The 23,039-nt window shown below is 43.5% G+C and overlaps 1 protein-coding gene across 1 annotated transcript in view; it reads right to left on the reverse strand.

The window, feature by feature from the left end:
* Nucleotides 1-21,920, reverse strand: part of LOC311130646 (transforming growth factor beta receptor type 3-like) — a 149,827-nt gene extending 127,907 nt beyond the window's left edge. Inside the window, 2 exon segments of the mRNA XM_084163435.1 lie at nt 7,188-7,408; nt 21,687-21,920. Coding sequence (XP_084019561.1) covers nt 7,188-7,251 — 64 coding nt within the window. The 5' untranslated portion in view covers nt 7,252-7,408; nt 21,687-21,920.
* Nucleotides 21,921-23,039: the final 1,119 nt, after the last annotated feature.

Consider the following 23,039-nt stretch of genomic DNA (forward strand, 5'->3'; position numbering starts at 1 on the left):
TCCAAGAACAGTTTGGTGACCACCAATGCCTTTTCTAGCATGATGGAGCACCTTGCCATAAGGCAAAAGTGATAACTAAGTGGCTCGGGGAACAAAACATCAAAATTTTGGGTCCATGGCCAGGAAACTCCCCAGACCTTAATCCCATTGAGAACTTGTGGTCGATCCTCAAGAGGCGGGTGGACAAACAAAAACCCACAAATTCTGACAAACTCCAAGCATTGATTATCAGTGAGGATGTGGCCCAGAAGTTAATTGACAGGGCGGATTGCAGAGGTCTTGAAAAAGAAGGGTCAACACTGCAAATATTGGCTCTTTGCATAAACTTAATGTAATTGTCAATAAAAGCCTTTGACACTTATGGAATGCTTGTAATTAAACATCTGACAAAAATATCTCATAACACTGAAGTAACGAACTTTTTGAAGACCAATACTTGTGTCATTCTCAAAACGTTTTGTTATTGTGTGTTTGTATGCATGTGTCTGTGCCTATGTTTGTGTTGCTTCACAGTCCCCGCTGTTCCATAAGGTATTTTTATCTGTTTTTTAAATCAAATTTTTACTGCTTGCATGAGTTACTTGATGTGGAATAGAGTTCCAAGTAGTCATGGCTCTATATAGTACTGTGCCCCTCCCATAGTCTGTTCTGGACTTGGGGACTGTGAAGAGACCTCTGGTGGCATGTCTTGTGGGGTATGCATGGGTGTCCGAGCTGTGTGCCAGTAGTTCAAACAGACAGCTCGGTGCATTCAACATGTCAATACCTCTCACACATACAAGTAGTGATGAAGTCAATCTCTATCCACTTTGAGCAATGAGAGATTGACATGCATATTATTAATGTTAGCTCTCTGTGTACATCTAAGGGCCAGCCGTGCTGCCCTGTTCTGAGCCAATTGCAATTTTCCTAAGTCCCTTCTCGTGGCACCTGACCACACGATTGAACAGTAGTCCAGGTGCGAAAAAACTAGGGCCCGTAGGACCTGTCTTGTTGATAGTGCTGTTAAGGCAGAGCAGGGCTTTATTATGGACAGACTTCTCCCCAGCCGCTAAGTGCATCAAAGGTGGGACAGATAGACTGAAAAACAGCTTCTATCTCAAGGCCATCAGACTGTTAAATAGCCATCACTAGCCGGCCTCCACACAGTACCCTGCCCTGAACTTAGTCACTGTCAGTAGCCGGCTACGACCCGGTTACTCAACCCTGCACCTTAGAGGCTGATGCCCTATGTACATAGACATGGAATCACTGGTCACTTTAATACTGTTTACATACTGTTTTACTCATTTCATATACTGTATTCTACTGTATTTTAGTCAATGCCACTGTGACATTGCTTGTCCTAATATTTATATATTACTTAATTCCATTATTTTACTTTGAGATTTGTGTATATTGTTGTGAATTGTTAGATACTACTGCACTGTTGGAGCTAGGAACACAAGCATTTAGCTACAACCGCAATAATATCTGCTAAATATATGTACAGTGGGGAGAACAAGTATTTGATACACTGCCGATTTTGCAGGTTATTAAAATGCAAATTAATTACTTAAAAATCATACATGTGATTTTCTGGATTTTTGTTTTAGATTCCGTCTCTCACAGTTGAAGTGTAGCTATGATAAAAATTACAGAGCTCTACATGCTTTGTAAGTAGGACAATCTGCAAAATCAGCAGTGTATCAAATACTTGTTCTCCCCACTGTATGTGACCAATACAATTTGATTTGATTTGATTTGATAGGCACTTAAATATTTTGTCTTGCCCATTCACCCACTGAATGGCACAAATGCAATTCATGTCTCAATTGTCTTAAGTCTTAAAAATCCTTCTTTAACCCGTCTCCTCTCCTTCATCTACACTGTTTGAAGTGGATTTACCAAGTGACATCTATAAGGGATGATAGCTTTCACCTGGTCAGTCTATGTAATTGAAAGAGCAGGTGTTCTTAATGTTTTGTACACTCAGTGTACATCCACTGCTGTTCATCACTAATCTCAATAATAAATCTACACTTACTTACAAAATGACTTTCTCAAGCTGAGAGAAAGCCTGTGTCTTTCCCTCCTCCCTCATCGGCAGTGTTGTTGAGATAAAGACTTAACCGCGGGGAAGAGCCCAGGTCTGTAAGTAGAGACGCTCGAGGCAAGCAGGGCTCCCATTTCTACGTAAATATCCCCACCACTCTCTAGTCTACAACAACACACACAGTCATATGTGCATCCCAAATGGCATGCTATTCCTTCCATAGTGCATTACTTTTAAACAGAGCCCTATGGTCAATAGCAGTGCACTATATAGTGAATAGGTTACTATTTGGTACGCAGTCATAGTCTCTGTACCGCTCTGACTGGCTGCTCTGACTGTTAGCATGAATCACACTCCAACATCTGGTTTAACGTGCTGGGAGGGACCTCTCTCTCTTCAGTTTGGCTCAGTGTGTGTGTGGAGTGTGTGTGTGTGTGCGCGTGTGTGCGGAGTGTGTCGATTTGGACTGGACCCCTCTTCCCCTTCCTCCCCCATCCTCCCCTCAGATTACAGCGGTTGCACAATCCATTTTGGCAGTCTCCTCCTCATGCTGCAGGCCTTAACAGCAGCATTGTGGATATACAGTAGATTGTGATTTACAGGCCATCCTTTTGTTCAACGGATTTGAAAAACAAAACTGATTTGAGCATTAAGGCCTGCAGTGTGAACCAGGCTTTGGAGTCATGGAATTAAGTAATTGATGACTCAGGCCAGGGTGCCTGACTTAGTTTGTCACGTTACCATTGTCTTTTATAGCCGTTAAAACTTGATATGAGTGAATCCTCAGGCCCATCTATGTGTCTGTCATCATTCCAAAGTCCCTACATACAGTATCACCATGCCTTCCAATTGAGACTCAGACTACCCCTTTCTCTCGGCTATGTGTCACTCATCAGAAAGAGCCGCTTATGAGATAATAACACGTGAACGGCTCAAGGAGAAAAAGTGCCTCGGCACTCAACACATGAGCGTGTGTTTCTGAGAGAACCACCAGCCGTGCATTGTGCCTGCAGTATAACAAGCATCCTGCCTGAGCTGTTTTTGGCAAGTGCATCAAATTAATATCTGGCATGACTCCGGTTACCCTTTTTATTTCACAGTGAAACCTGAGGTCGGCACAACCAGTCCATAATATATCCTTCAGAGAATAAAGAGTTTTGTCAAGGTGAGGAGAGGCACACGCGAAATGAAAAGGTAGCAGGGTAAATGCACAAAAAGTATAAACAGTCCCAGGGAAAAGGGAGAGAGAATGAGAGAGAGATAGAGACAGAGAGGCAGCAGACCGAGAGAGAGAGGCAGAAAGAGAAAGAGAAAGAGATGAGAGATGAGAGAGGAGCGAGAGACAGAGAGACAGAGAGGCAGCAAAGAAGGACAGAGCAGACAGACAGACAGATGGGAAGAGAGCCATCAAGGTACTTTGGGTAAAACTTCAGAGAGAGTTATGGCTTGTATCCTGGATTGCATTACAATGAGAGAAGATTCATCACTGACCAATTTAAACATTACGTAACTAAGAGCCCTTCTGACAAGTTCACAGGGCAGATGTGACTGTTTACTGTAGCATGACTAAAAGAGAGGGAGCGAGATCGCTGGCCGTATTTGATGAGACTTCAGAAGGACTTAGAGAAGCTGGAAGGTGTAACAAAAACAAAGATGCAATGTTCCCGTTCTCCTCTTATTTACCTCTTCTGTAGTATAATTTGTTATCTTTGAATCTCTATTTGTTTCATAGTCTTTTTGGTGATCTTTCAGAGTCACCTTCAAGTTTTTTTGGCACACACTTCAGCACAAGGCTTGTCACGTCTTTAACACCACTTAATTGGTCGAACTACTGAGACAATGTAAGAGTAACATCTTTCATCAGCAGGATCTTCACAAATATTACTCATGTAACTAGAAAACACTACACCTTATGATGATGAACACAATCTAAGATGTACTGTATACAATGTGCTGGTCATCTATTAGCTAGTGTGGAATGTTTAAACACTGTTACTGTAAGTCAATTTGGCAGGTGTGTGTGTGTGTGTGTGTGTGTGTGTGTGTTTGTGTGTTTGTGTGTTTGTGTGTTGTGAGGTGGAGGTGTATTGGGACATGCAGCAATTCTGGCAGCAGAGTGCAAGTGGAAGAATTTTGTGGAAAATATCATGCGTGAGCTCATTGTGTCAATGTGGGAGAGATAGCGTTTGCTCCACTCACAGCAGATCCAGCCTGGACCGCTATTATTTGCTGTATAGTCAACATCAAGTCTCTAGAGAGAGTGGTAACTGCCTACAGAGAATAGTGCAAAGACTGCAGCCAAAGCTGAGGTTGTAATGATGGTCATTATCAAAACGTTCCACTTCAGGCACTCACAATGAAATACAAATATTTTCTATGTTGGGTCATACTTTAAGATTAAGTCATTTACAGCAGGGTTCCACAACTTTGGAATTTGGCCCGCGGGTGGATTTATTTGCCCCCTCAAGTTTTCTGAGCAAAACAATACGGTATATACACTGTATTTTTTATGTACACTATATACATATATACAAAAGTATGTGGACACCCCTTCAAATTAGTGGATTCGGCTATTTTAGCCACACCTGTTGCTGACAGGTGTATAAAATCGAGCACACAGCCATGCAATCTCAATAGACAAACATTGGCAGTAGAATGAGCTTTTCAGCAAGGCCAGTGACCTTCAACGTGGCACCGTCATAGGATGCCCCCTTTCTAACAAGTCAGTTCATCAAATTTCTGCCCTGCTACATTTACATTTACATTTTAGTCATTTAGCAGACGCTCTTATCCAGAGCGACTTACAGGAGCAATTAGGGTTAAGTGCCTTGCTCAAGGGCACATTTACGTCATTTAGCAGACGCTCTTATCCAGAGCTAGAGCTGCTAGAGCTGCCCCGGTCAACTATAAGTGCTGGTATTGTGAAGTGGAAACGTCTAGGAGCAACAACAGCTCAGCCGCGAAGTGGTAGATCACACAAGCTCACAGAATGGGACCGCCGAGTGCTGAAGCATGTAAATATCATCTGTCCTCGGTTGCAACACTCACTACCGAGTTCCAAACTGCCTCTGGAAGCAACGTCAGCACAAGAACTGTTCGTCGGGAGCTTCATGAAATGGGTTTCCATGGCCAAGCAGCCGCACACAAGCCTAAGATCACAATGCGCAATGCCAAGCGTCGGCTGGAGTGGTGTAAAGCGTGCCGCCATTGGACTCTGGAGCAGTGGAGACACGTTCTCTGGAGTGATTAATCACGCTTCACCATCTGGCAGTCCGACGGACGAATCTGTGTTTGGTGGATGCAAGGACAACGCTACCTGCCGGAATGCATAGTGCCAACTGTAAAGTTTGGTGGAGGAGGAATAATGGTCTGGGGCTGTTTTCCATGGTTCGGCTTGGACCCTTAGTTCCCGTGAAGGGAAATCTTAACGCTACAGCATACAATGACATTCTAGACGATTGTGTGCTTCCAACTTTGTGGCAACAGTTTGGGGAAGGCCCTTTCCTGTTTCAGCATGACAATTCCCTGTGCACAAAACGAGGTCCATACAGAAATGGTTTGTCGAGATCGGTGTGAAAGAACTTGACTGGCCTGCACAGAGCCCTGACCTCAACCCCATCGAACACCTTTGGGATTAATTGGAATGCCGACTGTGAGCCAGGCCTAATCGCCTAACATCAGTGCCTGACCTCACTAATGCTCTTGTGGCTGAATGGAAGCAAGTCCCCGCAGCAATGTTCCAACATCTAGTGGAAAGCCTTCCCAGAAGAGTGGAGGCTGTTATAGCAGCAAAGGGGGGACCAACTCCATATTAATGCCCATGATTTTGGAATGAGATGTTCGACGAGCAGGTGTCCACATACTTTTGGTCATGTAGTGTGTATATATATATATATATATATATATATATATATATATATATATATATATATATATATATATATATATATTCTTTTTTTAAATCATTGTTGGCATAAAAGACTGTTAAAACACCAGGAAATCAGTTCCAAGTGACTATAATTTTGGAAATCTGCAACCAATTATTCCCACGTATAATAGAGAGACACATGATTGTATAAAAATGTAAGCAAGGTTTGAAATTATTCTGTTTTAGTCAAATATTATATCTGTTTGGGCTTCTTGTGGTCAATTTGCAGTATACAAATTATTTGAAATTATGTTCCGGGCCCCCGACCATCCACTCAAGATAAAATCGGACCGCAGCTGCATCTACTGTAGTTGATGATCCCTGATTTACAGGATTCAAAGGTCTAGATAAACACTACATAAATGCTTCACAAATCATTTACAATCATAATCATGCTCCATAAAGGGTGATATAAAAGGTAATTACATCCATTTGCTTATTAATATTTCTGAAGCACCTACATAGGTCTTACAAGTGGTTTATTAAGTTTATTTAAAGTGGAACCCAATGTTGATAAGCAGACTGAGTCTTCAACATCTGAAAGCCTGCCACATAACCACAGGTTTGCTGCAGGCATAATCTTTTTTGTTTATTTGCGTGTTGTTGTTTTCTTCTTCTCTCCTATCTCTGCAGTCTGCCTTGCCAAGCAGCTGTAAATCACAGTGCTTTTGGCTTCGCCTGAATCTCATTTCAATCAATCTGGCAGATACACGTGAAGACATTATGGAGGCCTTCTGGACCTGCTGTGAGATCGAAGCTGTCAGCACTTTCTTCCTGCCTCAGCCCTGCCTCAGCCCTGCCTCAGCCCTGCCTCAGTCTCAGAGCTCCAACAACCACTCTCTTCTCTGGGGAGGCCTGCCTGCTGGGAGAAACAGGGGAAATTCCCAGAGTGTGGGGCGATTTGTGATTGCCTGAAAAAACAGGCAACACCAGGCTCGCCCTGATGAGGCCCGGAGTGCAAAGTGTGCTTCCAGTTCCTAAGAGTGATTCCACTGCTTGGCTGCCTTCCACAGTGAAGACTCAATAGATAAGAGCATGCATTGACTACTCACATAGAAAACATCTAGCACTAAACATAGTTTCCATACATGTTTTGCTACTGTATTACCAAAAGCCTTCATTCTTATCTTTCTTTGAACATTTGTATAAAAAAAACATAGCCTATAATTTATCATTCAAAAATCCCTATGTCTACAGATAGATAAGCAGCCAAAGATGACTTACCTGCAAATGCTGAGCAGCAGAACGCCAGGAGAAACAGGGGTAGAATGGGTCTGTCTGGCATCATAATGCTGCAGTTATACTGTAGTAGAACTGGCCTACAGCTTATTCAGAAGAGGACAGGATGTATTGGCCGGCCTTCCCTTCCTCCTGGTGCTTCACAAGGACAACTCTTCTTCCACCACACAGTCAGTCAGTAGAGAGAAACCTCACAGGAGCTCCTGCTGCAAAGAACAGGAGTAGAGAGAGAGAGTGAGACAGAGAAACATGGTGGCTAACCGAACATGGTGGCTAACCGTTTAGCATAGCCAAAGAGTAAGACAGATTGTGCATCCCAAATGGCACCCTATTCCCTGCATAGTGCACTACTTTTGACCAGAGCCCTATGTGCCCTGATATAGGGTGCCATTTGGGACTCAGCAGTGGTAAGTAACCGAAGGGGCATTAGGATCTACTTCCCTGTGGAACTGATGAGAAGAGACAGGAGAGAGGGGAGACAGCGGCCCAGGAGACCAGGAGGATTTATCTCATGTGGCTAATTAGACATCATGTGAGTTTTTTGAGTCCCTGTTCTTGGTACCCATACCGGCCACCCACCTACCCCACCACAGCCCACGCACGGTCAGTCAAAGAGAGGTATCTGAGGGTCGAGGTTTGGCTGGGTGGCCAGTGGGTGTGAAAACATTGTTTTCTGAACATGGTATGGGGTGGGTGGGATATTTCAATTGAGATCGTTGGGAAAGATTGTATCCTCCAGTAGGGTCATGGTTAAGCTGCTTAGTGCTAGTGGGGTCGATTTTTCTGCTAATCAGCATGACCATAGCTGAACTTTTTAACTTGACCAGGCTATAGCCCACACCCTGCTAGACCACCATCTGAAACAGGGCATAGCACCATAAAACCCTTATGGTCTTAATAATTAAATTCCTATTGCTTCCTTTATCTTAACACAATAAAATTAAATACTCTAAAATCAATGAATGGAATCTAATAATGGATCATATAATGTCCTGATAAAATAGAATATAATTCATTAAAAACGTTTTACCATTATGTTTAATTAAATCTTTATATATTGTAGTTCTTTTTCTACCTTTTACAACTCAAAGCTTTGATATGTCAAAAAAGATTATAACGCAACAACCCTCATGTGTCATCCACGTCAAATCAGTCTTAAAAAAAAGAAAACCTTGTCAGTCATTTTTTTAAACACAAAGGCATCAGAATTAGCCAGGTGGTCCATTCTGGTTGAGCTTTAGCCAACTGCTCTCTGTGTCCATTTGTTGGCATGCCAAAGATGTGTATGGCTTGACAACAATAGAAAAGTTGGCTACAGCAAATACACTAGGGTACCAGGCGAGATCAAAAATATGCTTTGAATGTCATTTATCCTGGACATTTTCAACATGGTGACAGTTTGTTCGTTTTTTCAAACGGATGATGGCCAGATTTTACTTTTTAGTTTTAAAGCTGCAATATGTAATTTTTTGAGCGGCCCAACCAAATTCACATAGAAATGTGAGTTATAGATCTGTCATTCTTATTGAAAGCAAGCGGTAGATCTGTTCTATGTGTGCCATTGTAGGCTCGGCCCTAACTGATGTGCTCTCTGACACCTGGAGTTGCATGGCAAATGGCCCAGGAGCACAAGGAAGACAAAGGTCAATGCCAAAGGACTTGTCAGCCCTATCCCCCTCCCGAAACTTGTTCACTGAGGATAACTCTGATGCTATCTATATGGATGTATTATCTCTGTGGTAACTTGTATATCTACAGGGTGAACTCTAAATTACTCTCAAAGGGATTTTATTGTCCTCTCAGGAATTCTGTCTCATTTACTTTGGTCTCATTCCCCACACAAGCCTTTAAATGCTGTGACACCCTGTGGAGATTGGGCCTTGGTGGTCAGGTTACACTGTAAACTTGGTATCGTTTGATTGGCCAATGGTGGTTGGTCTTGGATTGAAAGGTTACACTTTCAGCTGTTATAAATGGAATGAAATGCCTTTGTTCTCTCTCTTATTCTGCATCCAGTCCATGGAGGAAGGTTATATGATCAATTATCATTTCCTAGACTTCTAGGCCTTTGGTCTAGTAAGCATCTCTTTGTTCATGCTTTGTCGAGTAAGTTAACCTTAGGATCTATATGCTTGGAATAATGCCTTGTAATGCTTCCTCTCTGGTGTGCGAACGGGCCAAGCTACCAAAATAGCTCCCATTGCAGCTATTGGGACAGGTACAGAGGATAATCCCACACAGCCCACAAAGCGTTGTTGTGATTTCTGTAAAAGGGAAGGGCATATGATCAGGCGTTGTTGGAACCTAGGTAGAGGAAATCCTCCTGTACATTTTAGGCAGCCTGCAGGCCCACAGAGTAGAACCAACTATTCAGTTAGGTTTTGTAACTCTTATCACAGAAGTGGTCAAACGATGCAGAAATGTTGGGATTTAGGTAGAGACAGACCATGTCAATTCTACTTGCAGCATAGGGTAGATTTTGAGCTTTCTCCTGTATTTGAGGAGTTTCTCCCATTCTTCTCTGCAGATCCTCTCAAGTTCTGTCAGGTTGGATGGGGAGCGTCCCGGCACAGCTATTTTCAGGTCTCTCCAGAGATGTTCGATCAGGTTCAAGTTTGGGCTCTGGCTGGGCCACTCAAGGACATCCAGAGACTTGTCCTGAAGCCACTCCTGCATTGTCTTGGCTCCAATCCGTCCGGTTTTGAACACTTCTGTCTGATGCAGAATCAGATGCGTCCAAAGGAGGATTATGTAGGGCAGCCCAGCCCCCAAAGTGACTCTTATCAACTGTATTCATTTCCTCTGTTGTCTTAGGAGTTCAGCATTCTCTGTGTTGAATTGTCACACCTCTGAGAAGCAGAGGTTACATCATGTAGGTCTGATATCTGATTGGAGGTTAACTTTAGAGTAACACTATTGGTCAACAACTCAAGTTTTGAATCCTTACAACTCAGATGCTTACAAAAGGGTCTAAGATTCATTGTTCATTCTCTTATTTGTTCCTGATCTGCTGTGGTGAAATACCCTTTATTTATTTATTTATTTCTTCCTCTCTCCACCCCATGGACTTTTGGGGCATGGCCTTTCAGGCTATGGTTTCTCTCTCCCTCTCTCTCTCACCATGCTTAAAATAATGCCTTGTAATGCTTGTTAATGCTTTGTAACTTAAGCTGATGCCTTGTGTGTGAATCCATTCATTTTACAAAGTAATTAAATACACTTGTATTTAGAATTCCATTCTCAGACATTTCTCCATTGCCTATTACTGTAACTCAACCATAGTCTCTTGCATATTGCCAATTATCTTTATGGAGTCAAATAAACATTTTAATAGGCTAATTGCTTAGTCTTATTACGAGTCTCATGATGTATTTATAATATACACATATCATACATGATCAAAATTACAACCACAACACTATTTCTATGCTTCCTGGTCTTAAGTTTCATTTTTGCGTCTTTTATTTTCGGTTTTGTACAACAGCTTCAAAACAGTTGAATACAATATTGTTGGATTGTATAAATGATTCTCTACACTATACTTGCTTATTTTGTCACATAAACTGAAATTAGGCTAACTATTAGAATTTTAGCAACCAGGAAATGGCGGAGCGATTTCTACATAGTGCATATGTTTAAATATTTTGTGGAATGATAAGTGAACAGTAAGCCTGCCTCAGTATCACTATCACAACGTTAGTCAGTTAGGGAAAGGGATTTTTCATAGCTCATTGAGTTGTTAGGATTACTCTACAAAAGCAAAGGATTATCTGAACAATAGAGCATTAATGCAGCACACACAGGAATGCACCACCACAGCATGGCCGTTCAGATTAAGACCCCAGTGCAGAGTCCTGACAGGCCAGAGGCCAGCCCTATTGTGGTTTCCTCTCTCTGTATGCTCTCACATTGTAGAGGGCCAACACAGACCACAGTCATATACTGTGCTCGGTATTTCCCTAATTGAGGTAATATGTACATGTAGGTAGAGTTATTAAAGTGACTATGCATGGATAATAAACAGAGAGTAGGAGCAGTGTAAAAGAGGGGGGGGGGGGGGCAGGCAATGCAAATAGTCTGGGTAGCCATTTGATTAGATGTTCAGGAGTCTTATGGCTTGGGGGTAGAAGCTGTTTAGAAGCCTCTTGGACCTAGACTTGGCGCTCCGGTACCGCTTGCCGTGAGGTAGCTAAGAGAACAGTCTATGACTAGGGTGGCTGGAGTCTGACAATTTTTAGGGTCTTCCTCTGACACCGCCTGGTATAGAGGTCCTGGATGGCAGGAAGCTTGGCCCCAGCGATGTACTGGGCCATACGCACTACCCTCTGTAGTGCCTTGCGGTCGGAGGCCGAGCAGTTGCCATACCAGGCAGTGATGCAACCAGTCAGGATTCTCTAGATGGTGCAGCTGTAGAACCTTTTGAGGATCTGAGGCCCATGCCAAATCTTTTAAGTCTCCTTAGGGGGAATAGGTTTTGTCGTGCCCTCTTCACGACTGTCTTGTGGTGCTTGGACCATGTTAGTTTGTTGGTGATGTGGACACCAAGGAACTTGAAGCTCTCAACCTGCTCCACTACAGCCCCGTCGATGAGAATGGGGGCGTGCTCAGTCCTCTTCTTTTTCCTGTAGTCCAGAATCATCTCCTTTGTCTTGATCACGTTGAGGGAGAGGTTGTTGTCCTGGCACCACACGGCCAGGTTTCTGACCTCCTCCCTATAGGCTGTCTCGTCGTTGTCGGTGATCAGGCCTACCACTGTTGTGTCATCATAAAACTTAATGATGGTGTTGGAGTCGTGCCTGGCCATGCAGTCATGAGTGAACAGGGAGTACAGGAGGGGACTGAGCACGCACCCCTGAGGGGCCCACGTGTTCAGGATCAGCGTGGCGGATGTGTTGTTACCTACCCTTACCACCTGGGGGCGGCCCGTCAGGAAGTCCAGGATCCATTTGCAGAGGGAGGTGTTCAGTCCCAGGGTCCTTAGCTTAGTGATGAGCTTTGAGGGCACTATGGTGTTGAACGCTGAGCAGTACTCAATGAATAGCATTCTCACATAGGTGTTCCTCTTCTCCAGGTGTGAAAGGGCAGTGTGGAGCGCAATAGAGATTGCATCATCTGTGGATCTGTTGGGGCGGTATGCAAATTGGAGTGGGTCTAGGGTTTATGGGATAATGGTGTTGATGTGAGCCATGACCAGCCTTTCAAAGCACTTCATGGCTACAGACGTGAGTGCTACGGGTCAGTAGTCATTTAGGCAGGTTACCTTAGTATTCTTGGGCACAGGGACTATGGTGGTCTGCTTGAAACATGTTGGTATTACAGACTCAGACAGGGAGAGGTTGAAAATGTCAGTGAAGACACTTGCCATTTGGTCAGCGCATGCTCGGAGTACACGTCCTGGTAATCCGTCTGGCCCTTCGGCCTTGTGAATGTTGACCCGTTTAAAGGTCTTACTCGGCTAAGGAGAGCGTGATCACACAGTCGTCCGGAACAGCTGATGCTCTCATGCATGTTTCAGTGTTACTTGCCTCGAAGCGAGCATAAAAGTGATTTAGCTCGTCTGGTAGGCTCGTGTCACTGGTCAGCTCGCGGCTGTGCTTCCCTTTGTAGTCTGTAATAGTTTGCAAGCCCTGCCACATCCGACGAGCGTCGGAGCCGGTGTAGTATGATTCGATCTTAGTCCTGTATTGACGCTTTGCCTGTTTGATGGTTCGTCGGAGGGCATAGCGGGATTTCTTATAAGCTTCCGGGTTAGAGTCCCACTCCTTGAAAGCGGCAGCTCTACCCTTTAGCTCAGTGCGGATGTTGCCTGTAATCCATGGCTTCTGGTTGCGGTATGTACGTACAGTCACTGTGGGGACGACGTCATCGATGCACTTATTGATGAAGCCAGTGACTGATGTGGTGTACTCCTCAACGCCATCGGAAGAATCCCGGACCATATTCCAGAATATGCTAGCAAAACAGTCCTGTAGCTTAGCATCTGCTTCATCTGACCACTTTGTTATTGACCGAGTCACTGATGCTTCCTGCTTTAGTTTTTGCTTGTAAACAGGAATCAGAATTATGGTCTGATTTGCCAAATGGAGGGCGAGGGAGAGCTTTGTACGTGTCTCTGTGTGTGGAGTAAAGGTGGTGTAGAGTTTGTTTCCCTCTGGTTGCACATTTAACATGCTGGTAGAAATTAGGTAAAATGGATTTAAGTTTCCATGCATTAAAGTCCCCGGCCACTAGGACCGGCGCCTCTGGATGAGCGTTTTCCTGTTTGCTTATGGCCGTATACAGTTCATTGAGTGCGGTCTTAGTGCCAGCATCGGTTTGTGGTGGTAAATAGACAGCGACGAAGAATATAGATGAAAACTCTCTTGGTAGATAGTGTGGTCTACAGCGTATCATGAGATACTATACCTCAGGCGAGCAAAACCTTGAGACTTCCATAGATATCGTGCACCAGCTGTTGATTACAAATATACATAGACCGCCACCCTTTGTCTTACCAGAGGCTGCTGTTCTATCCTGCCGATACAGTGTATAACCGCCAGCAGAAGCTCTATTCGGTCATAAGAGACGGTAGCAGCAACATTAATGTACAAAACAAGTTACAAACAATACAAAAAAACACACAAAATAGCACGGTTGGTTAAGAGTCCATAAAACTGCAGCCATTTCTTCCGGTGCCATTGTTACCAGGAGATGACATGATGTCAACATCAGAATTTTGTTAATTTTAATGTACAGTTGAAGTCAGAAGTTTACATAAACTTAGGTTGAAGTCATTAAAACTCGTTTTTTCAACCACTCCACAAATTTCTTGTTAACAAACTATAGTTTTGGCAAGTCGGTTAGGACATCTACTTTGTGCATGACACAAGTCATTTTTCCAACAATTGTTTACAGACAGATTATTTCACTTATAATTCACTGTATCACAATTCCAGTGGGTCAGAAGTTTACATACACTAAGTTGACTGTGCCTTTAAACAGCTTGGAAAATTCCAGAAAATGATGTAATGGCTTTAGAAGCTTCTGATAGGCTAATTGACATCATTTGAGTCAATTGGAGATGTACCTGTGGATGTATTTCAAGGCCTACCTTCAAACTCAGTGCCTCTTTGCTTGACATCATGGGAAAATAAAAAGAAATCAGCCAAGACCTCAGAAAAAAAATGGTAGACCTCCACAAGTCTGGTTCATCCTTGGGAGCAATTTCCAAACGCCTGAAGGTACCACGTTCATCTGTACAAACAATAGTACGCAAGTATAAACACCATGGGACCACGCAGCCGTCATACCGCTCAGGAAGGAGACGCGTTCTGTCTCCTAGAGATGAACGTACTTTGGTGCGAAAAGTGCAAATCAATCCCAGAACAACAGCAAAGGACCTTGTGAAGATGCTGGAGGAAACAGGTACAAAAGTATCTATATCCACAGTAAAACAAGTCCTATATCGACATAACCTGAAAGGCCGCTCAGCAAGGAAGAAGCCACTGCTCCAAAACCGCCATAGAAAAGCCAGACTACGGTTTGCAACTGCACATGGGGACAAAGATCGTACTTTTTGGAGAAATGTCCTCTGGTCTGATTAAACAAAAATAGAACTGTTTGGCCATAATGACCATCGTTATGTTTGGAGGAAAAATGGGGATGCTTGGAAGCCGAAGAACACCATCCCAACCGTGAAGCACAGGGGTGGCAGTATCATGCTGTGGGGGTGCTTTGCTGCAGGAGGGACTGGTGCACTTCACAAAATAGATGGCATCATGAGGAAGGAAAATTATGTGGATATATTGAAGCAACATCACTCAGGAAGTTAAAGATTGGTCGCAAATGGGTCTTCCAAATGGACAATGACCACAAGCATACTTCCAAAGTTGTGGCAAAATGGCATAAGGACAACAAAGTCAAGGTATTGGAGTGGCCATTACGAAGTCCTGACCTCAATCCTATAGAACATTTGTGGGCAGAACTGAAAAAGTGTGTGTGAGCAAGGAGGCCTACAAACCTGACTCAGTTACACCAGCTCTGTCAGGAGGAATGGGCCAAAATTCACCCAACTTATTGTGGGAAGCTTGTTGAAGGCTACCCAAAACATTTCACCCAAGTTAAACAATTTAAAGGCAATGCTACCAGATACTAATTGAGTGTATGTGAACTTCTGACCCACTGGGAATGTGATGAAAGAAATAAAAGCTGAAATAAATAATTCTCTCTACTATTATTCTGACATTTCACATTTTTAAAATAAAGTGGTGATCCTAACTGACCTAAGACAGGGAATTTTTACTAGGATTAAATGTCAGGAATTGTGAAAAACTGAGTTTAAATGTATTTGGCTTAGGTGTATGTAAACTTCCGACTTCAACTGTATGTTCCCCCCTCAGACTTACCTGCCAGCCCACCTCAAAGCAACATGAGTTCCAGAATCTATCCTACAGAATAATATAATATTTGGGCCAGTGGCCAGCAGGGCTGCTCTATGATCAGCGCTCATGGATCATGGCTGCCGCCAGTTGATGACAAGACTGGTGTAAGAAGACATGCTGGTGATCTGGTGTGACTGCCCGCCCAGTGATGAGCAGAGTGAGAGAGATGTGGTCATGTTACAGATGAAGCATCTCTGTCTTTTTCCTACTACGCACCTCTTAACCTGTCCACAGCAACAGAGAGAGTGCATGGGTGGAGAGATGCATGGGAGGAGAAATGCATGGGAGGAGAGATGTACGGACGGAGGCCTAAGTAGGGCTAAGGATGCCTAAGGTGCATTGCAGTGCTCTGAAGTACGGAGTGGATAGAGGCCTAAGAGATGGAAGGAGGGCTAAGGTGCATCGACAGAGGGAGCCGAGGGCTGATGAGAACTGAGGAGGGCTAAGGTGCATCGCTGAGCTCCACAGTGCAAACAGCTGCTGGAACAAAGGGCCTTTCAGACCCTGGCAGCTGTGTGGGCTGGGAAGTCATTTTGGATGATCACGACAAATATTACACTTCCAGCTCGCAGAGCGGGGCTGGTGCCATCTCTTTCTGATTTGTCGGCCCCTTTCCCAACGCCCCCCTTCCCCTTTCATAAGTGGAGGTATACTCTGTCCCTCCATTCTCCTCTCTAGGCCAAACACCATTTCAAAGTGAAGCTAGATGGCATTATATTATTCAGAGTGTTCAGGCCAGGGCTAAACTGTTTTGCGACACCACAGAGTACAGAGTGGAAACCGGTTGTGGTCTGGAGCAAGAAGAGTGAAATGAGAGAAAGTGCTGAAGCGTTTAGATTGATGGTTGTGACACAGTGGGTTCAGAAGCACTTTCATTAGGCCTAATTGTTTCCAGGAGAAAAAAAAGAACAGGCCCAGCCTATCATGAAAGAGTCAAGTCAACCAGTCTAAGGGTTATTGCATGGGTCTGGACTCTGGATTCAAACCAATGGCTGTATATACATTATGAATGGACAAAGCCATCGATCACGTGACACCATGAATTCCTATGAGAAGACTCAATAGTGCATTGAAGCCAAATTAAGTCAGTTAAGATGGCGTCTCATGGAGACATAAAATGCGCAGTTTGAGCTACTCCAGGAAGTGACATTGCATGCTAGCTAAGAGTTGAGGAAAGACTGACTGCTTTGCTTCTTGTTTTTATAAGAAACATTAATGTGTTGGAAATTCCTAATTGTTTTCATAGTCAACTTACACACAGCACTGACACACACACACTTACCCCACCAGACATGTCACCAGGGGTCTTTTCACAGTCCCCAGAACAAATCCAAGGAAACGTACAGTATCATACAGAGCCATGATTGCATGGAACTCTCTTCCATCTCATATAGCGCAAGTGAACAGCAAATCTGGTTTCAAAAAACAAATAAAGATTCACCTCACGGCACAACGCCTCTCCCCCATGTGACCTACTTTTGTGTGTATGTACTGACATGTATGTGTAACTGATAGATGCAAACAAACACACACACACACACACACACACACACTACATGTTAATGCTTTAAATGTATGTAAATTGAAAATGTAATGTATTTTTCGTTATGTTTCGGACCCCAGTAAGACTCGCTGTCGCCATTGGCGTCGGCCAATGAAGATCCTAATAAAATAAAATAAAAAGAAGCCCAATACTGCACCCTCTCATTGAGTAACTCAAGTTTAAGGCCAGCAGGGGTACTGCAGGCTGCCATCAGTAACTAAATTATCCTTATAATTTGTTCTGTGTGTGATTTTTAAATAATCGGTTCAAGGACATTCATCTGGTGTATTAAAAGCAATTATTGGTACCATGATTGTCTTCAAAATATTTTATTTATTTACACGAAGATTGACCCCAAAGATTTTTCCATTCACTATAATGGGGGATCCTGTGTTCTGCAAACAATGCCTACAGTACCGCGGTCGGCCTTGAACTACCGCGGCTTCAATGAGAGGGGGCAGTCTTTCTCCCCTGATTCAAACCGATGCGAGAAACTGACTGACTCTTTGTTGCCGCAACAGTAGGATCACCTCATGTGACTTGTCTTTTAACTCTAGCCATCCGTCCAAGCAGAGCTTCCATTTCACTCCAAGCTGCTCTGGAAAACCCATTAGAGACACTGCAGACCCCAGACTGAACATAATAAGTAGCTATGAAGTACTCTACACTATAGCAGCGTAGGAGGGACCGTAAATGCCACATGGTTTCCAAAACGCAGCAGCCTTATCCTGAATCCAGGCATCCAGGCAGAATTGTTTACATGAAGATAAACTGAGATGAATGAACATAGTACTGTGGCCGTATGTAGCAAGCATCTAGGAGTAGGAGTACTGATCTAGGATTAGTCCCCCCACATCCATGTAAACTTGTGCATTGTGATCTAAAAGGCTAAACTGATTCTAGATCAGCACTCCTATACTGAGACACTTGATACATTTGGCCCCTAGTCACATCTAATGCAAAATGATACTCAAACTGTTTTATGAGTTTTAGGCATCCTTAGTAGGCAGATCATGAATCAATAGTGTTAAAAAGGGCTGTAAATGTAAGTCCCTCCAATCTAACAAAGGCTGTCTAATGAAGGATGTCCAGTGCTGGCCACAAACCACCCAGAGACCAGTAACTTGCATGCTCTGCCTCTCTTCAAGCATAAATCACCTATTAAATACGGCTAATGTGTCTGAATGAGCGTCCCCAACCACCTCATCTCAGTTCATTAGTCCATCTGGAAAACTTCCCATCCAGAATTTGAGTTATGTTTCTGCAATAGGACACTGAGAAGCTTCATAACCTAAAATGACACCCATCTGGCTGCTCTCATTTCACTAGTTCACTGATTGAAGTACACTCTTAGAAAAAAAAAGGTGCTATCTAGAACCTAAAACGGTTCTGCGGTTGTCCTTATAAGAACCCTTTTTGGTTCTAGGTAGAACCCTTTTGGTTCCAGGTATAACCCTTTTGGGTTCCATGTAAAACCCTTTCCACAGAGGGTTCTACATGGAACCAAAAAGGGTTATTTTATGGGGACACCTGAAGAACCCTTTTGGAACCCTTTTTTCTAAGAGTGGCTTGTTCAGTCTAAACAAAGTTCAGTTTCTCAACTACATAAGACACCGGTGATGCAGAGTAACTACAGTTGTTTATAATAGACAATGTGCTCGTCCAGAAGAGACTAATCTTCCCTCCCCACATCCCCTCTTGTGGAAGTGAGAAGCCACGTGTCAATGCAAGGGATGCACACTAGGGATGGTGTCTCTCTCTCTCTCTCTGTGTGTGTGTGTGTGTGTGTGTGTGTGTGTGTGTGTGTGTGTGTGTGTGTGTGTGTGTGTGTGTGTGTGTGTGTGTGTGTGTGTGTGTGTGTGTGTGTGTGTGTGTGTGTGTGTGTGTGTGTGTGTGTGTGTGTGTGTGTGTGTGTGTGTCTGTCTGTCTGTCTGTCTGTCTGTCTGTCTGTGCATGCCGTCCGTCTGTCCGTCCTCCCGTGTGGCTCAGTTGGTAGAGCATGGCGCTTGCAACGCCAGGGTTGTGGGTTTGATTCCCGAGGGGGACCAGTTTGAAAAAGTTTGGTTCTAGGCCCTCTCCTCTTCTCTCTATACACCAAGTCACTCTGTCATATCCTCACATGGTCTGTCCTATCATTGCTATGCGGATGACACTCAACTACTCTTCTCCTTCCCCCTTCTGACACTCAGGTGGCGAAATGCATCTCTGCGTGCCTGGCAGATATCTCAACTTGGATGTCGGCCCACCACCTCAAGATCAACTTCGACAACACGGAACTGCTCTTCCTCCCCGGGAAGGCCTGCCCGCTCAAAGACCTCTCCATCACGGTTGACAACTCCACAGTGTCGCCCTCCCAGAGTGCAAAGAACCTTGGTGTGACCCTGGACAACACACTGTCGTTCTCTGCAAACATCAAAGCAGTGACCTGCTCCTGCAGGTTCATGCTCTACATCCGAAGAGTACGACCCTACCTCACACAGGAAGCGGCGCAGGTCCTAATCCAGGCACTTGTCCTCTCCCGTCTAGAATACTGCAACTCGCTGTTGGCTGGGCTCCCAACTTGTGCCATCAAACCCCTGCAACTTATCCAGAACGCAGCAGCCTGCCTGGTTTTCAACCTTCCCAAGTTCTCTCATGTCACCCCGCTCCTCCGCACACTCCACTGGCTTCCAGTTGAAGCTCGCATCCAATACAAGACCATGTTGCTTACCTAAGGAACAGCAAGAGGAACTACCCCTCCCTACCTTCAGGCTATGCTCAAACCCTACACCCCAACCCGAGCACTCCGTTCTGCCACCTTAGGTCTCTTGGCCTTCCCACCCCTACGGGAGGGCAGCTCCCGCTCAGCCCAGTCCAAGCTCTTCTCTGTCCTGGCACCCCAATGGTGGAACCAGCTTCCCCCTGAAGCTAGGACAGCAGAGTCCCTGCCCATCTTCCAAAAACATCTGAAACCCTACCTCTTCAAACAGTATCTTAAATTATCCTCCTCCTCACCGTCTTCCTACTTCTGACACCATGGAATAGGTACAAGCCCTTACCTCAGCTATCAAACATATAGCTATTAAACATGTGCACAACACTACAGCTGCTATCAAACATAAGTATGTCTCACAATGCAATGGGCATAGCTTCAGCTGACTAACACAGCCTATCATGCCCCAGACTCTGCCTACAATGCCCTACAAGGCTGCCCAACAATAATCCTCCTAGGAAATCCCTAAAGCAAGTCTTTAGAAAGCAATTCAAATAGCTTTCTGACACAGCGCTCGATCTGAAATCTAAAGCTTTTTTTCAGCTCATGTTTTATAAGTACATTAATTATGACTTTTCCCATATCAGACATACTATTGTATATATCTGATATTCTTTCATCATAACAAGGCAAACAGTTATGTCCACTTTTATCAAGTCAATAACATTATTATAATGCATCAAAGGTTTCTGAAAACGGCTCCTAAAATGACAGAACTGCAGAACTAAATCTGCAAAAATTACAGAGAACTCGAACTAAAGGAAGATAGATGCATACTGCAAACGTATCAATCATTATGGTGAATGCATTCACATCCTATCGGAAATTGCTGTAGACAGGTTGGTATCATGCTTTGCTTTCACATCAGTGATGCTACACTTGAACACAACTTGAATTTGTTGAAGGCATGGATACAAAACAAAATCATACAAAAGAGTGATGTTCAGCACTAAGGTGTGATATCTGGTTATGGCAGGTCAGTTGTGTAATGTTAAAGTTCCTTCCCACCAGTGATCCTCTGACCATGTTGTCTAAATCAAAGGTTGCACAAATAAATAGCCTAATACTAATGTAGCCTAATACATAAGCCTGCATTACTATGTTTACTATTTAAAATGTTATAATAAATGATTGAAATCAATTATCCAATGTGAATATTTATTGATTTAGTTAGTTATAGACAGTTATAAACCAGTTGAATATTAGAAGCAACAATGCTGACACATTAATTGAGAGGTGATGGGTAGCTGTAGGTGTGCCCAAGGACCATGAAACTGGCCATGCGTGTTTGGTTTTGAGAGCTTGACAGTTTCAATATACTCCAAATCTTTTTGCAAATAGCTTTTGGGACAGTTGTTTAATCAGGAAAGAATAGGACGTCATAAAAGTTGATAAGTGGCAAAACAAAATGCTAAAGTTCATCCCTGTTTATCCACTAAGAACTATTGTGTGTGCATTGGAAGAACATGTCAAAGCAACAGTCAAAGCACTTTTGGTTTGCGAGTGTGACACAGCGTCCGTGGACAACAAATTTGTTCAGTCACTTGCAACAATATAGCCTATCACAGAATAGCAGACATAAAACGTGCCGTATTTGCATCCTTGAAGTGCGGGGTTGTGAGCCGCGGACACAGCAATTATTTGGCCCAGAGATGTTCAGTAAAACATGCAGATATATATATAAATAATTTTCATTAAAATAATTACAATGTAGGCCTAGTATAACATGTTTGACAACTTTTAACGCTTGAATAAGAACTCTGACGTACCATGCAGAATATCCAGAAACGTCAAAGTAAACTTTGTTGTAAGTTGTAGCTAGTTTGCCTTGCAGCGGTTCGAATGGATGCGAAATGTATCCTTTCCTTTCCTGGAAAAAACTTCAAAACCCCACCGCGTCCATGGAAAACAACGTTAGATGTCATGTAACAGAATTTGCCGAGTTTATGAATAGTGAGTCCACTACTATCGCTTAACACTTTTAAATACCTATCTCCGTTTTCTCTAGGCACTTCATTTTGGGGGTGGGTCTTGTGGTGGGAGGAGGCTGAGAGGTAAACTAGCTAGCTACATCAGTCAACAAATTGGTTTTCATTGGAGAAGAGCAGACAGTTGCTGCTGTCATTACAGTGAAAGTATAATTATGGTCCAAACAGATTGCACATTATGGCATTAGGCAAACACAATATAGGCTAATTGAACTATACAATTAATACAATATTATTGTTATTATTGGGTTATGATTCATAATTAATAATTAATATTAAAATGACAATGTTTGGGACTCTTTATAAGCAGCATTTTCCAATGTTGTTGTTGTCGTTGTTTTATTTTTTTAAAACTCAACACATAATAAGTCATTAGTTGTAATGACTTCCCCCTCAGGAAGTTGAAAAGGTTTGGCATGGGCCCTCAAATCCTCAAAAGGTTCTACAGCTGCACCATTGAGAGCATCTTGACTGGCTGCATCACTGCGTGGTATATCAACAGCACCACCCTCGATCGCATGGCACTGCAGAGGGTGGTGCGGACAGCCCAGTACATCACTGGGGCCGAGATCCCTGCCATCCAGGACCTCTATATCAGGCGGTGTGAAAGGAAGGCCCGGAAAATTGTAAAATACTCCAGCCACCCAAGCCCTAGACTGTTCTCTCTGCTTCCACACGGCAAGTGGTACCGGTGCATAAAGTCTGACACCAACAGGCTCCTGAACAGCTTCTATTCCCAAGCCATAAGACTGCTAAATAGCTAACAGAATGGCTACACGGACTGAGTTGACTCTTGTATAAAAAAAAAAATACCGTCTCTATGCACACTCACAGGACTCTACACACACACATAACATGCACACACATTTACACTGACTCAACACACACACACACACACACACACACAAATACAATCATCATTTACACTGCTGCTACTCTGTTTATCATACAGTGAGCTCCAAAAGTATTGGGACAGTGACACGTTTTTTTATTTGTTTTGGCTCTGTACTCTAGCAATTTGGATTTGAAATTATACAATGACTGTCAGCTTTAATTTGAGGGTATTTTCATTCATATCGGGTGAACCATTTACAAATTACAGCACTTTTTGAACATAGTTCCCCCATTTTAGGG

Source organism: Coregonus lavaretus, assembly GCF_964263955.1.
Source record: "Coregonus lavaretus genome assembly, chromosome: 6".
Lineage (NCBI taxonomy): Eukaryota > Metazoa > Chordata > Actinopteri > Salmoniformes > Salmonidae > Coregonus > Coregonus lavaretus.